This window comes from Microcebus murinus, chromosome X, assembly GCF_040939455.1.
Source record: "Microcebus murinus isolate Inina chromosome X, M.murinus_Inina_mat1.0, whole genome shotgun sequence".
Classification (NCBI taxonomy): domain Eukaryota; kingdom Metazoa; phylum Chordata; class Mammalia; order Primates; family Cheirogaleidae; genus Microcebus; species Microcebus murinus.
The window spans coordinates 94,443,040-94,463,274 of NC_134136.1; the positions used below are offsets into that span (position 1 = coordinate 94,443,040).

The 20,235-nt window shown below is 40.9% G+C and overlaps 1 protein-coding gene across 1 annotated transcript in view; it reads right to left on the bottom strand.

Moving 5' to 3' along the window:
- Window positions 1-20,235, bottom strand: part of ADGRG2 (adhesion G protein-coupled receptor G2) — a 107,738-nt gene that overhangs the window by 39,905 nt on the left and 47,598 nt on the right. The window contains exons 4-6 of the mRNA XM_075999297.1: window positions 4,404-4,439; window positions 1,580-1,627; window positions 1,457-1,480 (exon numbers count right to left, since the gene is read on the bottom strand). Coding sequence (XP_075855412.1) covers window positions 1,457-1,480; window positions 1,580-1,627; window positions 4,404-4,439 — 108 coding nt within the window. The remainder of the gene's footprint in view (window positions 1-1,456; window positions 1,481-1,579; window positions 1,628-4,403; window positions 4,440-20,235) is intronic.

Below are 20,235 nucleotides of genomic sequence, written 5' to 3' on the forward strand. Positions count from 1 at the left end.
AACTACTGGCATGGTTCACAAACATGTGTGTCTTCCTAGGTTCGTTAAACATTTTCCTTTTGCCCAAATCCGGGAGACGTTTGAGAGTTTTGCAAAAGCCAGATGACACTACTCAATATCATTGCTGCCCATCCTCTCACCACTATCCAGTCTCCAAGCTGAGAGACAATTCCTGAGCAAACGCTCATTAATTTAAAGTGTGTTTCCTAAATGCAAGTTCTGTATGTAACACATGGCGACATTCCTATAATCGTTAGATTTAAATAAACCCATTTATGTCGTTTAATACTTTGTCTCCTTTTTTTCTATTATAATGAAAGTCCCTAAGGGATATGATATTTCCAAAGTCCATATTGACTTTAATAGATAGCCCTGTGGATACACAATACATCTTTACCAGCAGTGCATTCTTGCGAAGTAATTTTAAATCATTCTAGTTTAAATTTGGAGTTCTTGAACATTATATTCAACTAACTTTCAGAAAAATGTCATTTTGATCCTGTTTGATTTAAAATCCAATTTGAAATCTATTGGTATTTCTTTAAATGAAAATCATTCTAGAATTTATTATTCTGGATGAAATTTTGGGAAAACACCCAAAAGGCATGTAGTACATTATCACACTTAAAACACACACACACACACACACACACAGATTCAAAAACTGCAGCCAAAGCTAAATTGAAGATATTTTTTTCACTGTAAAGAGTAATTGTATATCAAAGTGATAACTTTTGGCCCTTTCCATAGGGCCAAATATGAATTTAAACCAGTTTCGATCAGTCTGAGTTGCAGCTATGATTGTTTAGATCCTTAGCCACCAACCACATGGTGAGATTTGATTTTAACTAGGGCCTGTGAAAAGTGTTGGGGTTTGGCCACAATAAGATGGAAGGCTGCCTACTCAGAGAGGGGAGAGAATAGAATGTGCTGTCCTGCCCACCTCCTTCAAATACAGCCCACTTTTTTGCCTTTTTCTCTAGCATGAGGAGGAAGCCATTTTTTTCCATTTCACACTATTTAAAAATTGATCAAGTCATCTGTAAAAAGGCTGTCTTTGAACTCGCTGTGCCTCCAAATGCATGCTGAATCATATTGAAGTCACTGGACGTGCTTTTCACTTTTAAACAATCTGTCATGTAAAACTTGTTGGCATTGTGTTGGAGAGCAAGGGAGATGGAGTGTTCAAAATGTGACTGAGATTTCTTTTCTAGAACAGTTGGAGTGGTGGAGGGCTCGAGGACCGTCATGATCATAAGAATTTTATCATTTAACCCGAAAGTAGAAAGTTTAGGTTACTCTCCAGGGTTGACAAGTTTTGTTTTTAAGTTTTTGTTTTTTAGTTATTTGAAACTACTCAATGCATTCAGAAATAATTTAGAAATGGAAACCATTCATTATACTTAGATTCATATTAAGGGTTATCAATTTTCACTTGCTTCAGAAAAATTCTTACCATTGAGGCTTGTCGTTTCAACCTCTTTTTGTCCCAAGGAGAAAAACAATACAAAGGTATAATTAAAACAAGAAACTTAACAAATTGGGCTAAATCTAGGTTTAAATTTTTTCAAAATCTTGCCTGGAGTACCATTGGAGTAGGGGACAAAACGGACAAGAGATGGTTCAGCTGCAGGAGAAAAAAAAATTTAAATAAATACTTTGAAGCAATTGTTTATTAAATGTTAAGGAGTTAGAACTTTTGAAATACAATTATGAAAAAGAAGTAGAAAACATACTAGCAGACCAAGATGTAGTTAAATCTGCAAGTTCCATAATCACTCAGTGAGCAGACATTTCATCAGAGAATTGTAGAGAAAGAACTCAAGATAAGGAACCTGAGACCTCTATTCTCAAAGCCTACTACCAACTATGGAATAGTACGGAAACAAGTTTAGGAAACATACCAAAATACAAGAAATACTACTTCTAGAATTTTTCAGCCAGAGAGGTCTAGAAAACATTTTAAATAACTTTTGAACTATTTAACACAATCATGAAATATGTGGGCATGTTGCCTTCATTCTGTTATAGTGATGCCTGGCAACGCTTCCCACAGTGAATTTAAGATTAAGAATATTGCTACTACTCGATATTGGGCTAATACAATTTCCTGGTAAGTTATTTTAAAATATGGCTGCTATTAACACAATCAATCAACGTATAAATTTCCTGTGGAATGACTCCACTTACGCTAAGAAGTCAGCCTACTACTACACACATTTTGCATGTTTAAATATTAAAAAGATCCAATAGCTTGACCTCTACCTAAACCTGGGAAAAGTAAACACAAACATTTTACAGCTCAAGTAAGTTTTGCAGTAGGCAGCCTGATTTTCAGCCGGTATGGACAAAATCTGGGTGTGTCAAGGCACTTGGCTAGCCCGTCTGTTTTAGATCGTTTCTGTGTTGGCTGAAACACACACACCCTGTCTGTCGACATTATTGCTTTCATACTTTGTCATTTACTACATTGATTTATTTTTTAAATTACCAAGGATATTTCTTGGGAAGTAAGATAATTTCTGAGCAATAAGATTCAAAGTGTGGATATAGAATCCTTTGTTCTTGGGGCAGAACAAAATAAATAGGCCAAAGCTGGTTTTTAATTGATGGCTATTAATTCTTCACCCAGAACCCAAGCTGTGACTAGAACCATTCCCCATTCCAGGCAAACAGGTATCACCATGATTAAGTTTGCTGAAGGCTACTCTATCGGAAGAAAAATACAGTGGCTCATTGTGCCTTGGAAGCTTAACAACTAGGGGGCAAACTGATGAGGTAAAATGAGCTTGAGCTTTGGAGGCTTGCAGTCCTGGGTTTGAATTTTTGCCCCATTACTTAATAACTCATAATAATAATAGTTAATAAGATTTATTATTTATAGAGAGTTTACTCTGTGCCAGGCACATACGTTAATCTCATTTCATCTTCACAACTACCTGACAAGCAGGTATTATTATTCTCCCCAATTTACAGATGAGGAAACTGAGGCACAGAGAGGTTAAGGAACTTGCCCCAAATCACACAGCTAGCAATGGGGATAGAAGGGTGGTGGCCAAATTCAAACGCAAGTAGTCTGGTTCCAGAGAATGTATTGAACATGAGCGAGTTTTATCCTCTCTGAGCCTCAGTTTCCTCGTCTATAACATAAATATAATGAGTCCTATGATGTAAGATTGAGAGGCGAGGCCAAGTGCGGTGGCTCGTGCCTGTAATCCTAGCACTCTGGGAGGCTGAGGCTGGAGGACTGCTCAAGGTCAGGAGTTTGAGACCAGTGTGAGCAAGAGCAAGACCCTGTCTCTACTAAAAAAAATAGAAAGAAATTAGCTGGACAGTTAAAAATATATATAGAAAAAATTAGCTGGGCATGGTGGCACATCCCTGTAGTACCAGCTACTCAGGAGGCTGAGGCAGGAGGATCATTGAGCCCAGGAGTTTGAGGTTGCTGTGAGCTAGGCTGACACCACAGCACTCTAGCCAGGGCAACAGAGCCAGACTCTGTCTCAAAAAAAAAAAAAAAAAAAAAAAAAAAGATAGATAGCAGAATAAGAAGATGTCTAAAGACTTACTTCCAGACATATAGTGGGTGCATGAGAAGTAATAGCTATTATTACTAATTTGATTTAAATAAATGAATTAATAACAGTAGAAGCTCATTTCCATACAACTAAGGATAGAATGTGAGTTGACTCAATCCTTGTCATAAAAGATTGTTCTGGAATATATGGTGTACCAGAAAAAATACAGAAGTAGGAATCAGAGAAGCCATGTGCTACCTCTGTGTGATGCGGGGCAAGAAGCTGTGTGATCTTGGACAAGTTACTCAGCCACTCCAGGCTTCATTGTCTCAACTAAGGGACAGGGCTGGACTACTTTATTCCTAGGGTCCCGCTCCAGTGAGCAGTCTCAAATTGGGTTCTGTCCCTGGTTCCTGCCACTATGGGCTCTAGTTATAAATTTCTCTTTAACGTATTTGCTAAGCTCTTTTGAGAAAAATTCTTTCCGTGGGGGTACTGAGGGAGGATGTTTAAGAGAACATCTCATCCCTTAAAAATAAGAATATCTGGCATGATAGTTCTTGATATTCTTCAGGAGACTTGTGAACTATAATATTAAAAAAAAAACAAACCTGACAAACTCAAGCAGTTAACATGATGAAAACTCATGATTTATTCCCTCGTGATTTAGTCCTCAGCTTTGTCCAGCAATATGGAAGGGTCAATAAGCCTGTCCTCTTGTCTATGTTTGCTATTGATTTTTCAGGTGTAGGTTTAATGACATAATTTAATTAAGCTTCTTGGAGGAAAACAATTTCGGTGTACCTGACTACATGCCACATTTCATGGAGAACTTACAGAACAGTGTTTTCCTGAAATTCTCCAAAGTCATAAAAAACATCTTACCAGATGGCGATGACAAACTGGAATTATCAGCATATTCTGTGGAGGAAAAAAGGTGACTTAAAGTTAATTCAGTTTCATGAGAACTAAAGTCAATAAAATTGTATTGTATTAAGGATTTCATTAAATAAGTAGATTTTAGCTGTTCTTGTCACACAAAAGTCTGTGAAATGATAGATATCTTAATCGGCTTCACTATTATAAGCACTTTACCATTAATATGTACCCTATAACATCATGTTGTAAACTTCAAATATACACAATAAAATTTATTTTATAAAATAAAATTAGTTTAGTTTATGCATGAATTTGTTGAATAACATCTTTAATGGGAGTGAATGTGAATTGAGTTGCAAATAGCTACCAAAAGAGGGCAGTATGTTAATTTACTATTATTTTCAATAGCTTAATCGGTACATTTTTTTACCAATTCTCTACAAAGACCCATATTTAGTGGAGCAATCCTTTCAATTTCCTGTTGATGGTGTTCCATATATTTTGTTATATGATGGTTTAGCACATTTCAAACTAAAAATGATGACTTCAAATAAGAACTTCAGGTGTTGGCTAATATTCATTAAAATGTGTAAAAGTCAATGTGTACGTCTACATAAAATTAAACTTCCATTAACTGTGCTTCTCTCTAACACGTGCTTTATACCTATTAAGTCACTTTTTTTCTTACGAGTTAAATGAGATTAGACACCTCTGGGCATATAAACTACAAGAGCTGCTGAGTTATTTATCTTGAGAAAATGCTCAGATCCCTTAAAAGCAAAATAATATACACTTATTGGAGAAACTTCATAAATTACAGATAAAAAAAAGAAGAAAATAAAAACTACCTATAATTTCACCACCTAGAGATAAATGACATTGACATTTAGTATATATTCTTTTCTATGTGTATATGTATGTCTACATATGTATATAGATATACACATAAGTGTATATATATGATAAGGATCATATCACACAAAAATATTTATAACATGATTTTTCTTATGACAATATATCCTGAAAATCGTTCTATAACATTAAACAATTTTCCACAACACCATTTCGGATGGCTGCATAGCATTTCATTGCTTGGATGTACCATTTATCTATATAACAAATTTCCTTTTAATGGGCATTTTGGTTGTACAATTTTTCATCATTATAAACAATACTGCAATAAATCCTTTCACCTAAGTTTTTCCATACATACTTGGCTATTTCTTTCAGAAATTCCATGAAATTTGATTGTCAACATGCCCTACAGAAAACTTGAATCAATTTATCCTATGCCATTCATGGGAGTGTTACTTCCCCAAGCCTTCACCAACATGGGGTGTTCTCTTATAAATTTAAAAAATCTTTTAATTACAAAGTAGCAGTTATTTTCAGAGTGGTATCTTGAGATACAATTAATAGGAAAGACTGAGTATATTTGGAAGCTAAAATTGTGTGGTAAACCTGGTAGCCTCCAGGAGCTTATTTTCCTCAAATGATGGTATGGTACTGATTATTTTCTGGGATAATTAAAATCATAATTCTACTTGAAAACAGGACTGAATGAAGTTCAAGTTCCCCAATTACCCTGCAACCAACAAGGTAAATGCAGGCAGAGTGGTTAGGTGCTCTGGTGCCCCAATTTAATTGGAATTGACCTCTTCCTTAGTCTCTGTTCTTCAATATATACCTCATGCTACTTTAATATTCCACCAATCAAAGAATCTGTCAAGTAAACTTTTTAAGGGATATTTTAAAAATATTCTCGGGAGCACTAAGGGGCAATTAGTCATTCACATCTTAGTTTGAGTTCATTTGAATTGGCTGAATTCTTATGATCATCTAGCAAAGGGCTACCATCCTGGGAATGTGGAAAAGCACTGAAGAAAGAAAATCAGCATTCAACCATGTGTCTGCGAATGACACTCGTCAATGTCATTGTGGGCTGGGTAAGTGCAGGGGGGCAGGCCTGCAGCAAAGGTAGGGAGCAGGATGAAGGCACTGGGAAGGAATCGAGTATCAGAAGAGGGATGGAGACGGGTGTCGAAGGGCAACAAAGGCTAACACTGCTTCTTTACAATGTCGCTCAGTGGCCAACCATAGGCACTAATGGTTCCAACCTTCTCCACTGCTAAATAAATCATTTGGCCAGAGCTGCATACATACAAGGAAAGAAGCTAATTTGAGTTTCACCTCTTTCTTAGCTATTAGAGGAAATGGGCAACTCCAGGGTAAGAAGAGAGCCAGAGCAGAGAAGGAAGTTTCTTGGGAAATCCACAAAACTGGTCCACCATCCCTGGGTGGACAGGACTAATGGATGTGAACTTGCAATCATGAGCTAAAACTTGATCAAAATATAGATGAGAGACTAGACCAGCTCAGGCTATGGGCAGAGCTGGCTTCTTCCATCATGGAACCTGTGGGACTCCTAGAAGTTTCCAAGGGGAAAGACAGAGATCTACTTGATGAAGGGGGGGAATCTGGTAAATTAAATCTAGAGATTTTGAAATCATTATTATCTGTTTTTTCTTTGGGGTATTTTTTCTTTTCTTTTAGGAACTCAATCACTCAGTGACTAACATTTATTCACTTTTTCTGTCTTGTATTACGATGCTTCACATCACTCGTGGTCCAACATAGAGATATCCCCACAGGCCTTACACTTTCCTGAGTATCAGCTTATGTTTCTCTTGGGCCCTTTCCTAAGTCACTTCCCATTTGTCACAACTAAAGAGGTGGTCGTCATTTCCAGTGAGTCATATATTTGCGCTCCATGCCACTCTTAGGAGACAAAACATTTCCATTGTTAAAGAGATTCATAAACAAAGAAAGGAAAAACATTTAGAATTTTCAGATTTTCCTTTGGAAACCCTCAAAGAGCACATTTTAAAACATTATTCATTTATTAAAGTCCTCTATTGAAGTCAATAAATAAAATTATTGAGATCTGCCTATAAAATTTACTCAGTATAACTCCCTGGCGATTTCTTTTTAAACAGAGTCCATATATTTCAATTATGATCATCAGGAATTTGGCATGCATAAACTCAGAATGGAAGCCAAACACAGCCAGAAGAACTGGAAAAACTCAAAAAAAACTGGCCACCTCCATCGAGTCTCTTTCCCTATGTGGCCTCCCAGGCACTTTTTTTCAAAGTTATTGCCACCACCTCCCGAACTCCTATCCCACATGGCCAAGTGTGGTTTGAGCACTGCCATGTGAACGTCTCTCCAACTCAGTATATCCACATCATTTCTGCACTTGATCGGTTCCTGAACTCAATAGTATTGCTGGTAACACCAGCCAAACATTTTAAGTTGAAAGCTTCAATGTATTATTAGTTTCCTGTCACCGCTATAACGTATTACCATAAACTTAGTAGCTTAAAACACAAATTTGTTATCTTAGAGTTCTGGAGGTCAGACGTCCAGTATGGGTGTCACCAGACTAAAATCAAAGCGGAGAGTGATGACAGGCTGTGTTCCTTTGTTGAGGCTCTAGGGGAGGTAATAGTTTCCTGCTTATTGGGGTTATTGGCAGAATTCAGTTCCTTGCGGTTGTAGGACCGAGGTCCTCATTTTCTTGTTGGCTATAAATTGAGGGCCATTCCCAAAGTCCGGAAGCCACCCACATTTGGCTCATGTCCCATTCCTCCATCTTCAAAGGCAGCAACCATGGGACAGGGTGGGGGAGTCCTTCTCATGTGACATTACTCTGACTCACTGTCCTGCAGTCCTCTTCCACTTTTAGGAACTGGTGTGATTCAGTTAGGCCCACCCAGGTAATCCATGATAATCTCCCCAGCTCAAGGTCCTTAAATCCCTTTTGCCATGTCAATTAACATTATTTACAGGTTCCAGGGATTAGGACAGTTGACATCTTTGGGGAGCCATTATTCTTCCTACCATACTCAGGAATCCAGTTTCCTAAAATTATGGAGGGTATGAGTTACAAGGAACCACCCTTTAAAAGAAAAAAATCCCATGGGGGTTAAGTGAAGGGGCCAGAAACACAATTTGAATTTTAACAATAGAGCTGAGTCTACAAACCAAGATGCTAAGTCTCTGGCCATTGTCCCCAACTCCTCCCCTCCCTACCTCCCACCTCCACATCCAGCCATCGTGCACCAGGCCGTCTTCTCACTGCAACATGGGACTGGTGTAGGGATTCAAAAGAGAGGATATATGTGTCATAAGAGGAATAGTGGAGCACAAACCCATGCTTCCTGTGATCCAGGCTTAATACATGAAGAACTTCCAATGCACTTTATTATTAATTATAATCAGATTTATTATTGATTATAACCAGCCAACTGATTATAATCAGCACTGATTATAATCAGCCAACAACATTGCAGATATGATGAAAATTAAGGACCATGAAATGGGAAGATTATCATGGATTACCTGGGAAGGCCCAGTCTAATGACATGAGTTCCAAGCCCAGACCTCAATTGCTTCATACATGAGTGAAAGAGCAGAACCCTAGAACCTTCTAATTGGAAGGAATCTTAATGTTCTTTGCATCTGACTTTCCTCCCAATACAGTAGTAATCCATTGACCAAATGTGCACCATTGGCCCACAGTCTCAATTCAGCTTCCAGGCAAGTTTTATCTTGCCTACACAGTAGGGATCACACTGGAGGTTTTGAAAATTTGAATTACTTACTAACATTTAAAAATCAGGAGACTTCAAATAAAATTTCAAGTTTTGACCCTGTCTTACAAAATCATAAGTTTTAGAAGATGACCCCTTTATGTAAGCTCTTTGGTCCTCTGAAGCAGGCCCTGGTAACAGAAGCCAGTGCAAATGGCCCTCTCCTCTTTATGTCTTAAAGCATTCATTGACTATGGCATTCACTGTCCACTTGGCATTTGGACATGTTATTTAACTTTTCTGCGGTATGCCTTGTTTTCCCAACAAGATGCCAAGCTGCTTGCTGTTTTATTTATTATCCTCTAGGATTCCAATCCAGTGTCTTGTATCTGGTAGATGTTCTAAAATATTTTTGGAATGACTAATGAAATCATTAAGAAATCTCTATTAGTCAGGGATCCATCAGGAAACCATGACAGGTAATTCAAGAGCAGGAATTTAACACAGGAAAACAGTTCAAAGGTCAAGGCCAGCAACAGTGGGAAGATGCTGCTACTTCTAGGGCAGGAAGGACAAAGGAGGGAGGTGATATATAGAGTCACAGGGCAGGGGATGAGGCCACAGAGGGGCTGCAAGGGGTGAGGGTGTCCAGTGAAACTGCAATAATGAACAGAGGAGGCACAGCCACTATTAGAGATGCCAGTCAAACAGAGGAGACAATTCCCCAACTTATCCTTTCTTCCTACACTCCAATCTCCTGCCCTGTTACCCATTGGTCAAACCTAGCTGGAAGCCAGTTGGCAAGAGGACATGAAAAATATTGCAAGGGGTCAGGCCCCTGTGATACCAAGCAGACTAGGGGAAAGAAGAGGGATGGCCCAAAGAGTAACAAGGCAAAATGACCTACTGAGAATCCTTCTTAGATGACTATTAGTCAGAATCTGAGGTTTGCAATAGTTATTTCTGCCAAGCACAGCAGACAGATTACTTAACAGATCTTACAAATGCATGCTAAAATGTCCAGTCAAACACACATCAAAAATAACATAAAAAATTCAGTGATCATGAGTCCCCACTGCCTACAGCAGTGACCTCAATACTATACCCATTATTGACTTTTCCTCTTTTCCTAATGCCGTCCCCCTGCTCCCTTAACCCTGATTCCTGGGATCACCTCCCAAATAAACCACCTGCACTCAAATCATGCAAGGTCATGTCTGGGTGCTTCTGAGGTTTCCATTTTTCTCCCTACTATCTGACACTGTGGAAGATGTTAAAACTTCAAATGTGAGATGGTCGACTTAAAGCTATGACTGTGGTAATGCATTCATTAGAATATTTATTCTCAACACATTCTTCCGGAAGTCACATGGGAAAGACAAAAGCTTAATCTTCTAGGAGTGGATCTAAAAAGGATACAACTAGCCCTCCTTGCCTGAATATTTTAGACCCAACTGCAACTTGTGATCTGGTGGCAGTCCTCCTCTGGATTGAATTACTGCTCCGGAGAGAGATGATTAAAAACAAGCCACCACGCCTAGGCACTCTTATATGGGAACCCCAAACAAAACAATATTTTGTTGTTATTATATTGGCTCTTCAGGGCTTGGGACAACAGACACTCTTCCAGGAACTGCGTTTTCAGATTTTACTACATTACAAAAAAAAAAAAAAAATGAATGAAAACATTTCTAATTTGGCACATCCGAAACGTGTTTACTTGGGCTGTGACCATCTCACGTCACACTGCTCAATAAGTACTTTTACATAATGTATTTATTAAATGATTAATGATGACATCATTAAAGAAAACTTCAGCTCTTAGCTGATGGAACTTCCCAAAGTGCAAATGATCAGCGATTCTAGGTGGGCTTTGGCCAAAACAGGAAGGTAAAATGTGTTCTCAACTCCCCAGTCCCATTCTTGCTGTTTTTCCCACCCGCATACAGCACCACCCACCCACTCCCTCGGCTCTTTACCCTTCAGAACTGATCCTGGTTCTTTCAGGGCTTTAAGGACCACCCCTTCCCCAAGGGTCTATGAGAGGCATTTTGGAGTGTCCATAAATGCCATGAAATAAAATGCAAATTTGTGTGTTGATATGCATTTTTTCTGGGAAGAGTAGAGTCCCAAAAGGGAGTCTATTTTTAATGAACAAGCACTTATGTAGCATTATTCTGAGCAGGCACTGCATAAAGATTAACTCATTTAGCCCCCACAACAATCATATCAGTTAAGTTAGTCCCATTTTACAGATGGGGAAACTGAGGCACAGAGCAGTCAGGTAATTTGCCAAGATTACTAGGCAAAGGGCAGAACTAGGATGTGAGTCAGGCTCTCTACCATGCTGGGCTGTGGCCTGAGAAAAAGGAAGAGGCATATAGACCTATCGGGTATCTACCCTGCTCCACCAGGAGGGATGGTGTGCTTTAAGAAGGACGAGAGCCTTGAAGTAAATTGCTTCTGCCAGGTGGGGGACACTGGGGCATCATCCCCCCTTCCCAGTGCCCCTGAAATTAGACACAGAGCTAGTAATCTGGTCTGCTGATCAGGGCCAGCGCTAATGACGGAGTATCTTGGCTGTGACTTTCATTTTAGAATGCTAGCTGCGATTTGTGTTGACTCGGCTTCTGAAGGGTGGTAGCTTCTGGAGCTATTTCAGCGTGATGACATGGAAATGCTGCTTAGTGCTTCATGGGCGAGGAGGGCCTCAGCCTGGCCTTTACCGAACACTCACTACACTGGCCTGATACCTGGGCTCCTTAATGGAATCTCCCTGACATTCCCGTGACACAGATGGCTCTCCGGCCCGACTCATCTTCTACTGTCCCCTCACTCAGCCATCCTGGCCTCCCTGCTGCTCCTCCCCGAGCATGTGCCCATCTCAGCACGTGCTGTTCCATCTGCCTGGAGCACTTTTTTTCCAGAGAGCCCCTTGGTTTGCTCCAGCACCTCCTTCAAATTTGGCTCAAATGTCATCTTCTTCATGAAGCTGTTTCAACCATCCTATTTAACCCTTTGCACTCGCTTGCTTTTTTCTCGATTCCTTTATTCTACTCGGGATTTAATTTTTTAAATACCCCAGATTTTACAAAGCATGGCAGTAGAATAAAAAAAAACTGGAGTTTCTTTTCATACAAACTTATTTATTTGGATTTTTTATATTTCAAATTATTGATACATTCAAAGAGTAATTTTAATCTCTATAATTTTTGCTAACCGTGTCGAGCCCACACTCGACATCTGAGTGCAAATAAAATTGCAACACTTCCCGCCTTTGCCTGCCCCTTTCCCTCCCCTTATGCCCAGTGCTCCTTGCCGTCTAACAAGCAGAGATATTCATGCACGTACACACACAGCCCCAGGAGTGGCTGTCTCCTTACCATTTTGTGCCCTATACCCCAACTTGCCTTGTCCTACTCCCAGTCCTATGTAATATGTAAACTTTTTTTTTTTTTATATGCCACCAAGAACCAATTTTCACTGCCATGGGGGTGATATTGCCCCCTTGAGAATGCATGCTCTAGGGTTAGCTCTGTTTCTTCCAGAAGATATGGCTTAAAGAAAGCAACACTGGCTTGGGTGCCTCACCACTCCCTGACTCCACTAGTATCTAGGGTGATTCTGCTGTTAGCCAGCTGATGCGCTTTTTCATGCCAAAGCATGTGTAAATTGTGGGTTAGTGAGAGTCTCTTGTGGTAGTTTTAAGTTGCAGAAATACCTGGAAAGGTGGCAGTGGGGCAAAGGTGGCTAGGGTCTGGAGAGCGGTTTTCCAATTTCCCTTAGTTCACACCACTCTTTGCGAGCTCACAGTAAGCACTGATCTCTTGGCATCTTAGTTTAGGTTCCCTGGGGCACAGAGGCTAAGATCAAGACTCGATGCATATAGATTATTTGGGAGGTAATCCCAGGAGGCAGGGGCGAGGGAGCAGGGAGAGAGAGGCAGGGAAATATGGAAGCCAATTAAGAGTCCAGTATTGAGCTCTCTGTTGCAGACAAGAGGGGCTCAAGTCCAGAGGGACCTCTGAGAAGCACAGAGAATGCCTTCTAGAATTGTCCATGGCAAAGGTTGGAGGCTGAGACATTTACCCAAGGCTCCCCTCCCCAACAACTGAGATTTGCTCTGGAGGCATGAATTCCCCTGCACCCCTGCGCCCTTCCTGTGGTTGCTGAGCAAGCTGCCACTGCTCACGGGCAGCCAAGCAGGAAAGGGCAACACACTCTGCAAGCAGGGGACTGGCCACCTCCTCTGTGGCTGAATTTAGAGATGGCTCAAAGGGACGGCACATGGGCACAAAAAGTGACTGCTACATTGGGGTTCCTCAGATCGACTTCCTGTACGCACTTAGATGGGCAGAATGGTTGAGCTCACCGATTCTCAACCCTGGCTGTACATTAGCACCACCCAGGGAGCTTTTAACAATCACTGATGCCCAGACCCCAACTCTTTTTTTTTTTTTTTTGAGACAGAGTCTCGCTTTGTTGCCCAGGCTAGAGTGAGAGCCGTGGCGTCAGCCTAGCTCACAGCAACCTCAAACTCCTAGGCTCAAGCGATCCTGCTGCCTCAGCCTCCTGAGTAGCTGGGACTACAGGCATGCGCCACCATGTTCGGCTAATTTTTTCTGTATTTATTAGCTGTCCAATTAATTTCTTTCTATTTATAGTAGAGACGGGGTCTCGCTCTTGCTCAGGCTGGTTTCGAACTCCTGACCTCGAGCAATCTGCCCGCCTCGGCCTCCCAGAGTGCTAGGATTACAGGCATGAGCCACCGGGCCCGGCCCCCAACTCTTGATCATCTCAAGCTGGGCACCTGCATTTTTGACTGCTCCTCTGGCAATTCTGATGTGAAAGGAGGAAGGAGAAGCACTGATTCAGTCACAGCTGACATTTCAGGGTTGGAAAGGATTGTTCTTCAACCTCACAGTCTCAGAGAATTGTAGAAGATTCCCCGGGAAGGGCATCACCTGGTTACAAATAAGAAGCCCGAGGCCCCAAGCTGAGTGCTTTGAGAAAGATGGGACTGCTGGATGGTGACAGGATTAAAACTCACGTCCCTTCCCTCCTGGTTCCACGTAACACATGGTGCCTATGAAACTCTTTTTTTTAATTTCAGAATATTATGGGGGTACAAATGTTAAGGTTACGTATATTGCCCTTGCCCCTCCCACCAGCCAGAGCTTCAAGCGTGTCTATCCCCCAGACGGTGCGCACCACACCCATTATGTTTGTATATACCCATCCCCTCCTCCCCCTCCCACCTGCCCTACACCCAATGAATGTTATTCCTATATGTGTACTTAGGTGTTGCCCAGTTAATAGCAATTTGCTGGTGAGTACATGTGGTGCTTATTTTTCTGTTCTCGGGATACTTCACATAGTAGAATGGGTTCCAGCTCTATCTAGGAAAATACAAGAGGTACTAGATCATTGTCATTTCCATTAGCTGAATAGTACTCCATGGAGTATATATACCACATTTTATTAATCCACTCATGTATTGATGGGCACTTGGGTTGTTTCCACATCTTTGCAATTGTGAATTGTGCTGCTATAAACATTTGAGTGCAGGTGTATTTTTTATAGAATATCTTTTGTTCTTTTTGGTAGGTGCCCAGTAATGGGATTGCTGGATCAAATGGTAGATCTACTTGTATCGCTTTAAGGTATCTCCATATTGCTTTCCACAGAGGTTGAACTAGTTTGCAGTCCCACCAGCAATGCAGGAGTGTTCCTATCTCTCCGAGTCTACACCAACATTTATTGTTTTGGGACTTTTTGATAAAAGCCATTCTCATTGGAGTTAAGTGATATCTCATTGTGGTTTTGATTTGTATTTCTCTTGTTGGCCATTAGTCTGTCTTCCTTTGAAAAATTTCTGTTCAGGTCCTTTGCCCACTTTTTGATAAGGTTGTTTGATTTTTTTCTTGCTGATTTTCCTGAGTTCTATACAGATTCTAGTTATCAGCCCTTTATTGGATGTGTAGGGGGGAATATTTTCTCCCATTCTGTAGGTTATCTGTTTGCTCTCATGACGGTTTCTTTGGCTGTGCAGAAGCTTTTTAATTTGATCAGGTCCCATTTATTTATTTTTGTTGTTGCTGTGATTGCCTTTGGGGTCTTCTTCATAAATTCTTTGCCTAGGCCAATGTCTAGAAGAGTATTTCCAATGTTTTCTTCTAGAATTCTTATAGCTTCACACCTTAGGTTTAAGTCTGTCATCCATTGTGAGTTGATTTTTGTGAGAGGTGAAAGGTATGGATCCTGTTTCAGTCTTCTACATGTGGCTATCCAGTTTTCCCACATGCCTATGAAACTCTTTAAACCTCAGAAGCCACTTCCCTAGGGGTTCCAGGTCCAAAGCCTTCCTAGAAGTTAAACACCACTGGTGGAAGATTGTATTTTCCATTAGTGGCCACAATAATATTTCTCATGCCACAGGTTCTTCCAGATCTTAGCCACTTCTCTGTCAAGAGGTGGACTTTATGTCCCCTTCTTTTGAACCTGGTTGGGCCTTTACTAACAAGTAACGCTATAGACTTCTGAGGGCAAGTCACAGAAAGTAAGAGCTGTTGCCTGGTTTCTCTCTTTCTTTCTCTTTCTCTCTCATCTTTGGAACCCAGGCCATGTAGAGAAACTGAGGAACTCCCTGGTCCTCAACTTCCCCTGAGCTCCCAGACTGCAGCAAGCACCCACTTGCAGATGTGTGCATGAGCCACCATGGAAGTGGAGTCTCTAGCACTCAGCAAAGATGCCCCAGTTGACTCCACGTGAACCAGAGAGGAGCCTTCCCAACAAGCTCAGCCCAAATTACAGATCTGTGAGCAAACTGAATGACAGTTGTCACATTAAGTCATTACGCTTTGGGTGGTTTGTAGCACAGAAATAGGTAACTGGAATACCACCCCTGTCTTTCTCTTGAAAGTTTGACAGAGCCTGAGCTAAAGAGAATTCCCAATATGTATCTTTTACTGAATACCCACTATATCATCTGAAACATGATTGTGATCATCCTTACAACAGCCCTGCAATAGGAGATTGCAGGAGATTGATAGGAGACCATCACTCTCATTCCACAGACAGAAAGTTCAATGGTCAGCCCGAACTCAAGCTCAGGTCTGTTTGATTTCAGAGCTTCTGCCTCTCCCGCCAGGCCATGCCATCTCTGTTCATTTTCTGCTATCTGGCTGCTTGAGAGACTGTCAGTGATTCCATCCACTATCTCCTCACCAATCCATCGATCCCGCTGCTTCCTTGGCAATCAGAAGGGCTGAATGACGGCTCTCGGTTCCATGGGGTCTCTCCAGGAGAAAGGCCAAAGAATAGTGGCAGATCACAGGTGGTCAGCACGAGAAGACAGTGGCCACCCAGAGTCCCGCATGGCCTGTGAGCCAGGTGACCAAGTAATGAGAGCTATGCTAAGAAATCTGGACTTTACCTTGTGGAGAGGGAGAAGTAGTAGAGGCTTTTTAAGTTATACTTTAGAACACTATTATTTTTTGAATCGTGTATATATATATATATATATATACATTAAAAAACTCAAATCTACCATCTTAACCATTTGTAAGTGTACAGTTTAGTGGCATGACATACACTCGCATTTTTATGCAACCGTCACCACTGTCTAGCTCTAGAACTTTTTCATCTTCCCAAAATGAAAGTCCATACCAATTAAACAATAACTCCCCATTCTCCCTTCTCCCTAGCCCCTGTTCCGAGCACAAAACAGTCTTTTTTAAATATAATTATGAAATAAATGAGGAGGGATATCTGAAGTGGGAAGGCCAAAAGAGCAAGCTAGTGCAGGAAGTGGATCGGGCAAGACACGATGAAGACTTGAACCACACTTAGGAAGCTGGCATCAAAAGAGAGATTCAGCAGACACTTCTAGGGTAAGAGTGGGAGGATTTGGGAGGCCATTGGAACATGGAGGTGAGGGAGAAGCAGGAGTCAGTCTGCCAACAGTTAACCTATCAAAGTCCCTGCAGTCCATGTGACACTGTCTTGAATCCCTCAAGAAGGCAGCATGGTACATAGGTTAACGGCCTAGATTCTGAAGACCAGGTACAAACCCTGGCTCTGCCACTAGTTAACTATGTAACTTTGACTGCCTACTTAACCCATCTGCACCTCAATTTCCCATCTAGAAAACCAGAGTGGAGGTAATCATAATGGGACGTATTCATAGGTACTGCTGTTAAAGTATTGAGAATGCACAGTAAATGCTGCTCACATCAGTAATTAACACAGTGATCTCTCTACTCCTCATTTTCCCAGTGACTTGTCTAAAAATGATTTCTCCCTTCTATATGGAAGTCTTCCACTTCAGTTTCCTTTCTCCTTACATTATTTGCTTCCAATTTCCAAAATGCCCCAGGGATTACTTTGGAAACATGGGTGGAGAGAGGCAGAGGACTTCAGGAGATCCGATCACCATAACTTATGTTTCATCAATTCTTATACAAACTCAATACCAGGCGAAGTTTTAAGGAAGAAAGTGGAACGCATAGTTAATCATGAGGTTATTAGGCTGTCCTTAAATGAGATGCAGTCTCCTTGGGGGCATAGGCTGGCTTCTAAAAATGTAGCATCAATTTTTTTCTGATTATAATCACAATGTGGTTTTATGTGAGAACAATTCTAAACCACAGAAAAATATAAAGAAAAACTAGAAAAAGATTCATAACCTTACCACTCAAAGATAATGTTAGCTGGCTGTAATGATCTTTAGAGTATCTTTGGGCCAGTTTCAGAACTAAAACAATTAAATAGAGCCTTGGAAAATGTTAGCATCATGTTTTATTTAGTGATATTAACAGATATGCAATTGAGCTCATTAGCTTGCTTGTATGTGTGGTGGCTATACAATACATCATCTTGGTTAGGCTAACTACATTCCTTTCCAGAATTTTCCTTCTTACATTTCTAGTCAACATGGGACACAAGAGAGCTTCTTGTGGGAGATGTGGAGCAGCAGCCCACGTCGTAGCTCACACACATTGGCAATGATCAGCTGCCTCCCCTTATCAGTACCAGGGAGGTGCTTGGCCTGCAACTGCCCTATCTGCCCCTGGGTCCTCCTACAGCTTCTCCAACTCCTGGGCCACGTATGTACTTAATTTTATTTTGAAGGGCCTGGCTTCTGCAGGACGTCTACACTGCCAAGGTCAAAGGCAACAAGAACTGACACAGGGTTTAGTCTGTTCTCGTGCGCTACAACTCATGCCTGTGGTTTCCAGCTTGCTCTTGCTCTCCACCCTCTTACATTCCTCTCTCCTTCCTGCCTGCCTGCCCTACAGATGTCAATGTGAGGACAACAGCTTTATAGAGACTGCTTAACCAGCTCACATGTGTATAAGGTCAAAACCCTGTAACAAACTCCTGAGAGAGAAAGAGAGAGAGTGTCAGAGTCTTAGTGGTTCTCCTACTGTGATTGAATCCTGACTTACACAGTTTGAAATAGAAAACTTCTGAAGCAATTAAATTAAATGCTCCATAGCTGTGCTGTACAACATGGTAGCCACTAGCTACATGTGGCTATTTACATTTAAATTAATTAATGTTAAATAAAATTAAAAATTCAGTTCCCCAGTCAAGTTTCAAGTGCTAAAAACTGTAGTCACACATGGCTGGTGCCCTCTGTAGTGGGCAGCACAGACATAGAATGCTTCTGTTAACTCAAAAAAGTTCCATTAGACAGTGTTGGTCCACAGTGACAATGGCTAGTATTCACTGAGTTCTTATAATGTGTCAGATGCATTAGCAGACTTCTGTATAATATGCATTAACTCGTTTAATCTGCATATAACTCTATATGATAAGTACTGCTATTTTACAGATAAGGAAATTGAAGCACAATGGTTAAATGCCTTGTTGAGGTCAGAGGTAAGATTTGACCCCAGGAAGTTGGAACCTATAGTCTTAACCTTATGGCATACTGTGAAGGTCCCAGGGGCCTGGCTTGGCACAAATGGAGTGGGTGGCTCTGGTGGAGCCTTCTGCCCTCAAATGACTCTTTCCAGTTTGGACAAAGAGCATCTCAGTAGTGACCCAGTTTTCTTAGATTATATGAACTTGGGTTCTTATATGATCTTAAGAAAGAAGGACTGCTTCCCCACCCTGCAATGGCAGAATGAGATGTACCAACAACCCTGGTGAGAAAGGTAAGAGGAGTATTAGTTAAGGTAATGCAAGCTGCTGCAATAGATTAACCCTGAATTCTGAGTTGCTGTAAAAATGTTTATTTTCCATATATAAAGTCCAATCAGCAGCCTAGAGTGAAGGGGAGGTAGGGAAGGGAGAGGATTATCACTAAGGGACCCATCTCAGTTGACAGAGGTACTGCTATCTTCAACATGAAGTACTAATATCCTCAGTATTAATACTAAATACTATAGCAACATGAGAGTAACTTTTACTTTATGCTCTGTGTACTCCTAAAAGAAAAGCTAAGATAGGGTATAGGTCAAATAGGACACTGATATTAAAGACTAACACAGTTGCCACAAACATCATGGCAAAAAGCATCTCCAATTTATCTGGATGGGTTTTTTATAGCACTGTGATCTTATAAAACTGAGACCTCTTGCCAAGAACAGTGTGCTTCTTGTTATTTCTTGAAGTAAGGATGCACCCACTATTAAGGTACACTCAACAGCATGTTCTCTTGGAACATCAACTTAATCCCTGAGAGATTAAATTAGTGGGTACTCCGTCCCAGAATGAATGAATCATGGCAAAGTTGTGTAAAAACCATTTCAAGCCAGGTGTGGTGGTGTGTCTCTGTAGTCCTAGCTATCTGGGAGGACTGCTTGAGCCCAGGAGTTCCAAGCTGTAGTGAGTACACTATGATTGAACCTATGAATAGCCACTGCGTTCCAGCCTGGGCAACACAGCAAAACCTCATCTCAAAAAAAAAAAAAAAAAAAAACCAGAAAAATCCACATCATTTTCAACTGCTTCGGAGACTAAACATGGCAGGAATCGTTAAGAACACAAGTTCTAGAAACCCATCACTTTCACTTTCCAGCTGTGTGAACTTGCAAATGATTCAAACTGTCCAAGCCAAAAAAATAAGTACTTTATGCAGGCTGGTATAAAGGACAGAGTTCTGGAGAACTGCTTTCTGGATCTTGGTACTATTTCTTTCTAAGTAACTAACCTAGAGAGTTACCTCATTGCTTTGAGCTTCAGTCTTCTCATGGGCAAAGTGAGGATAATACAAACTTCTCTGCCTAGCCCAA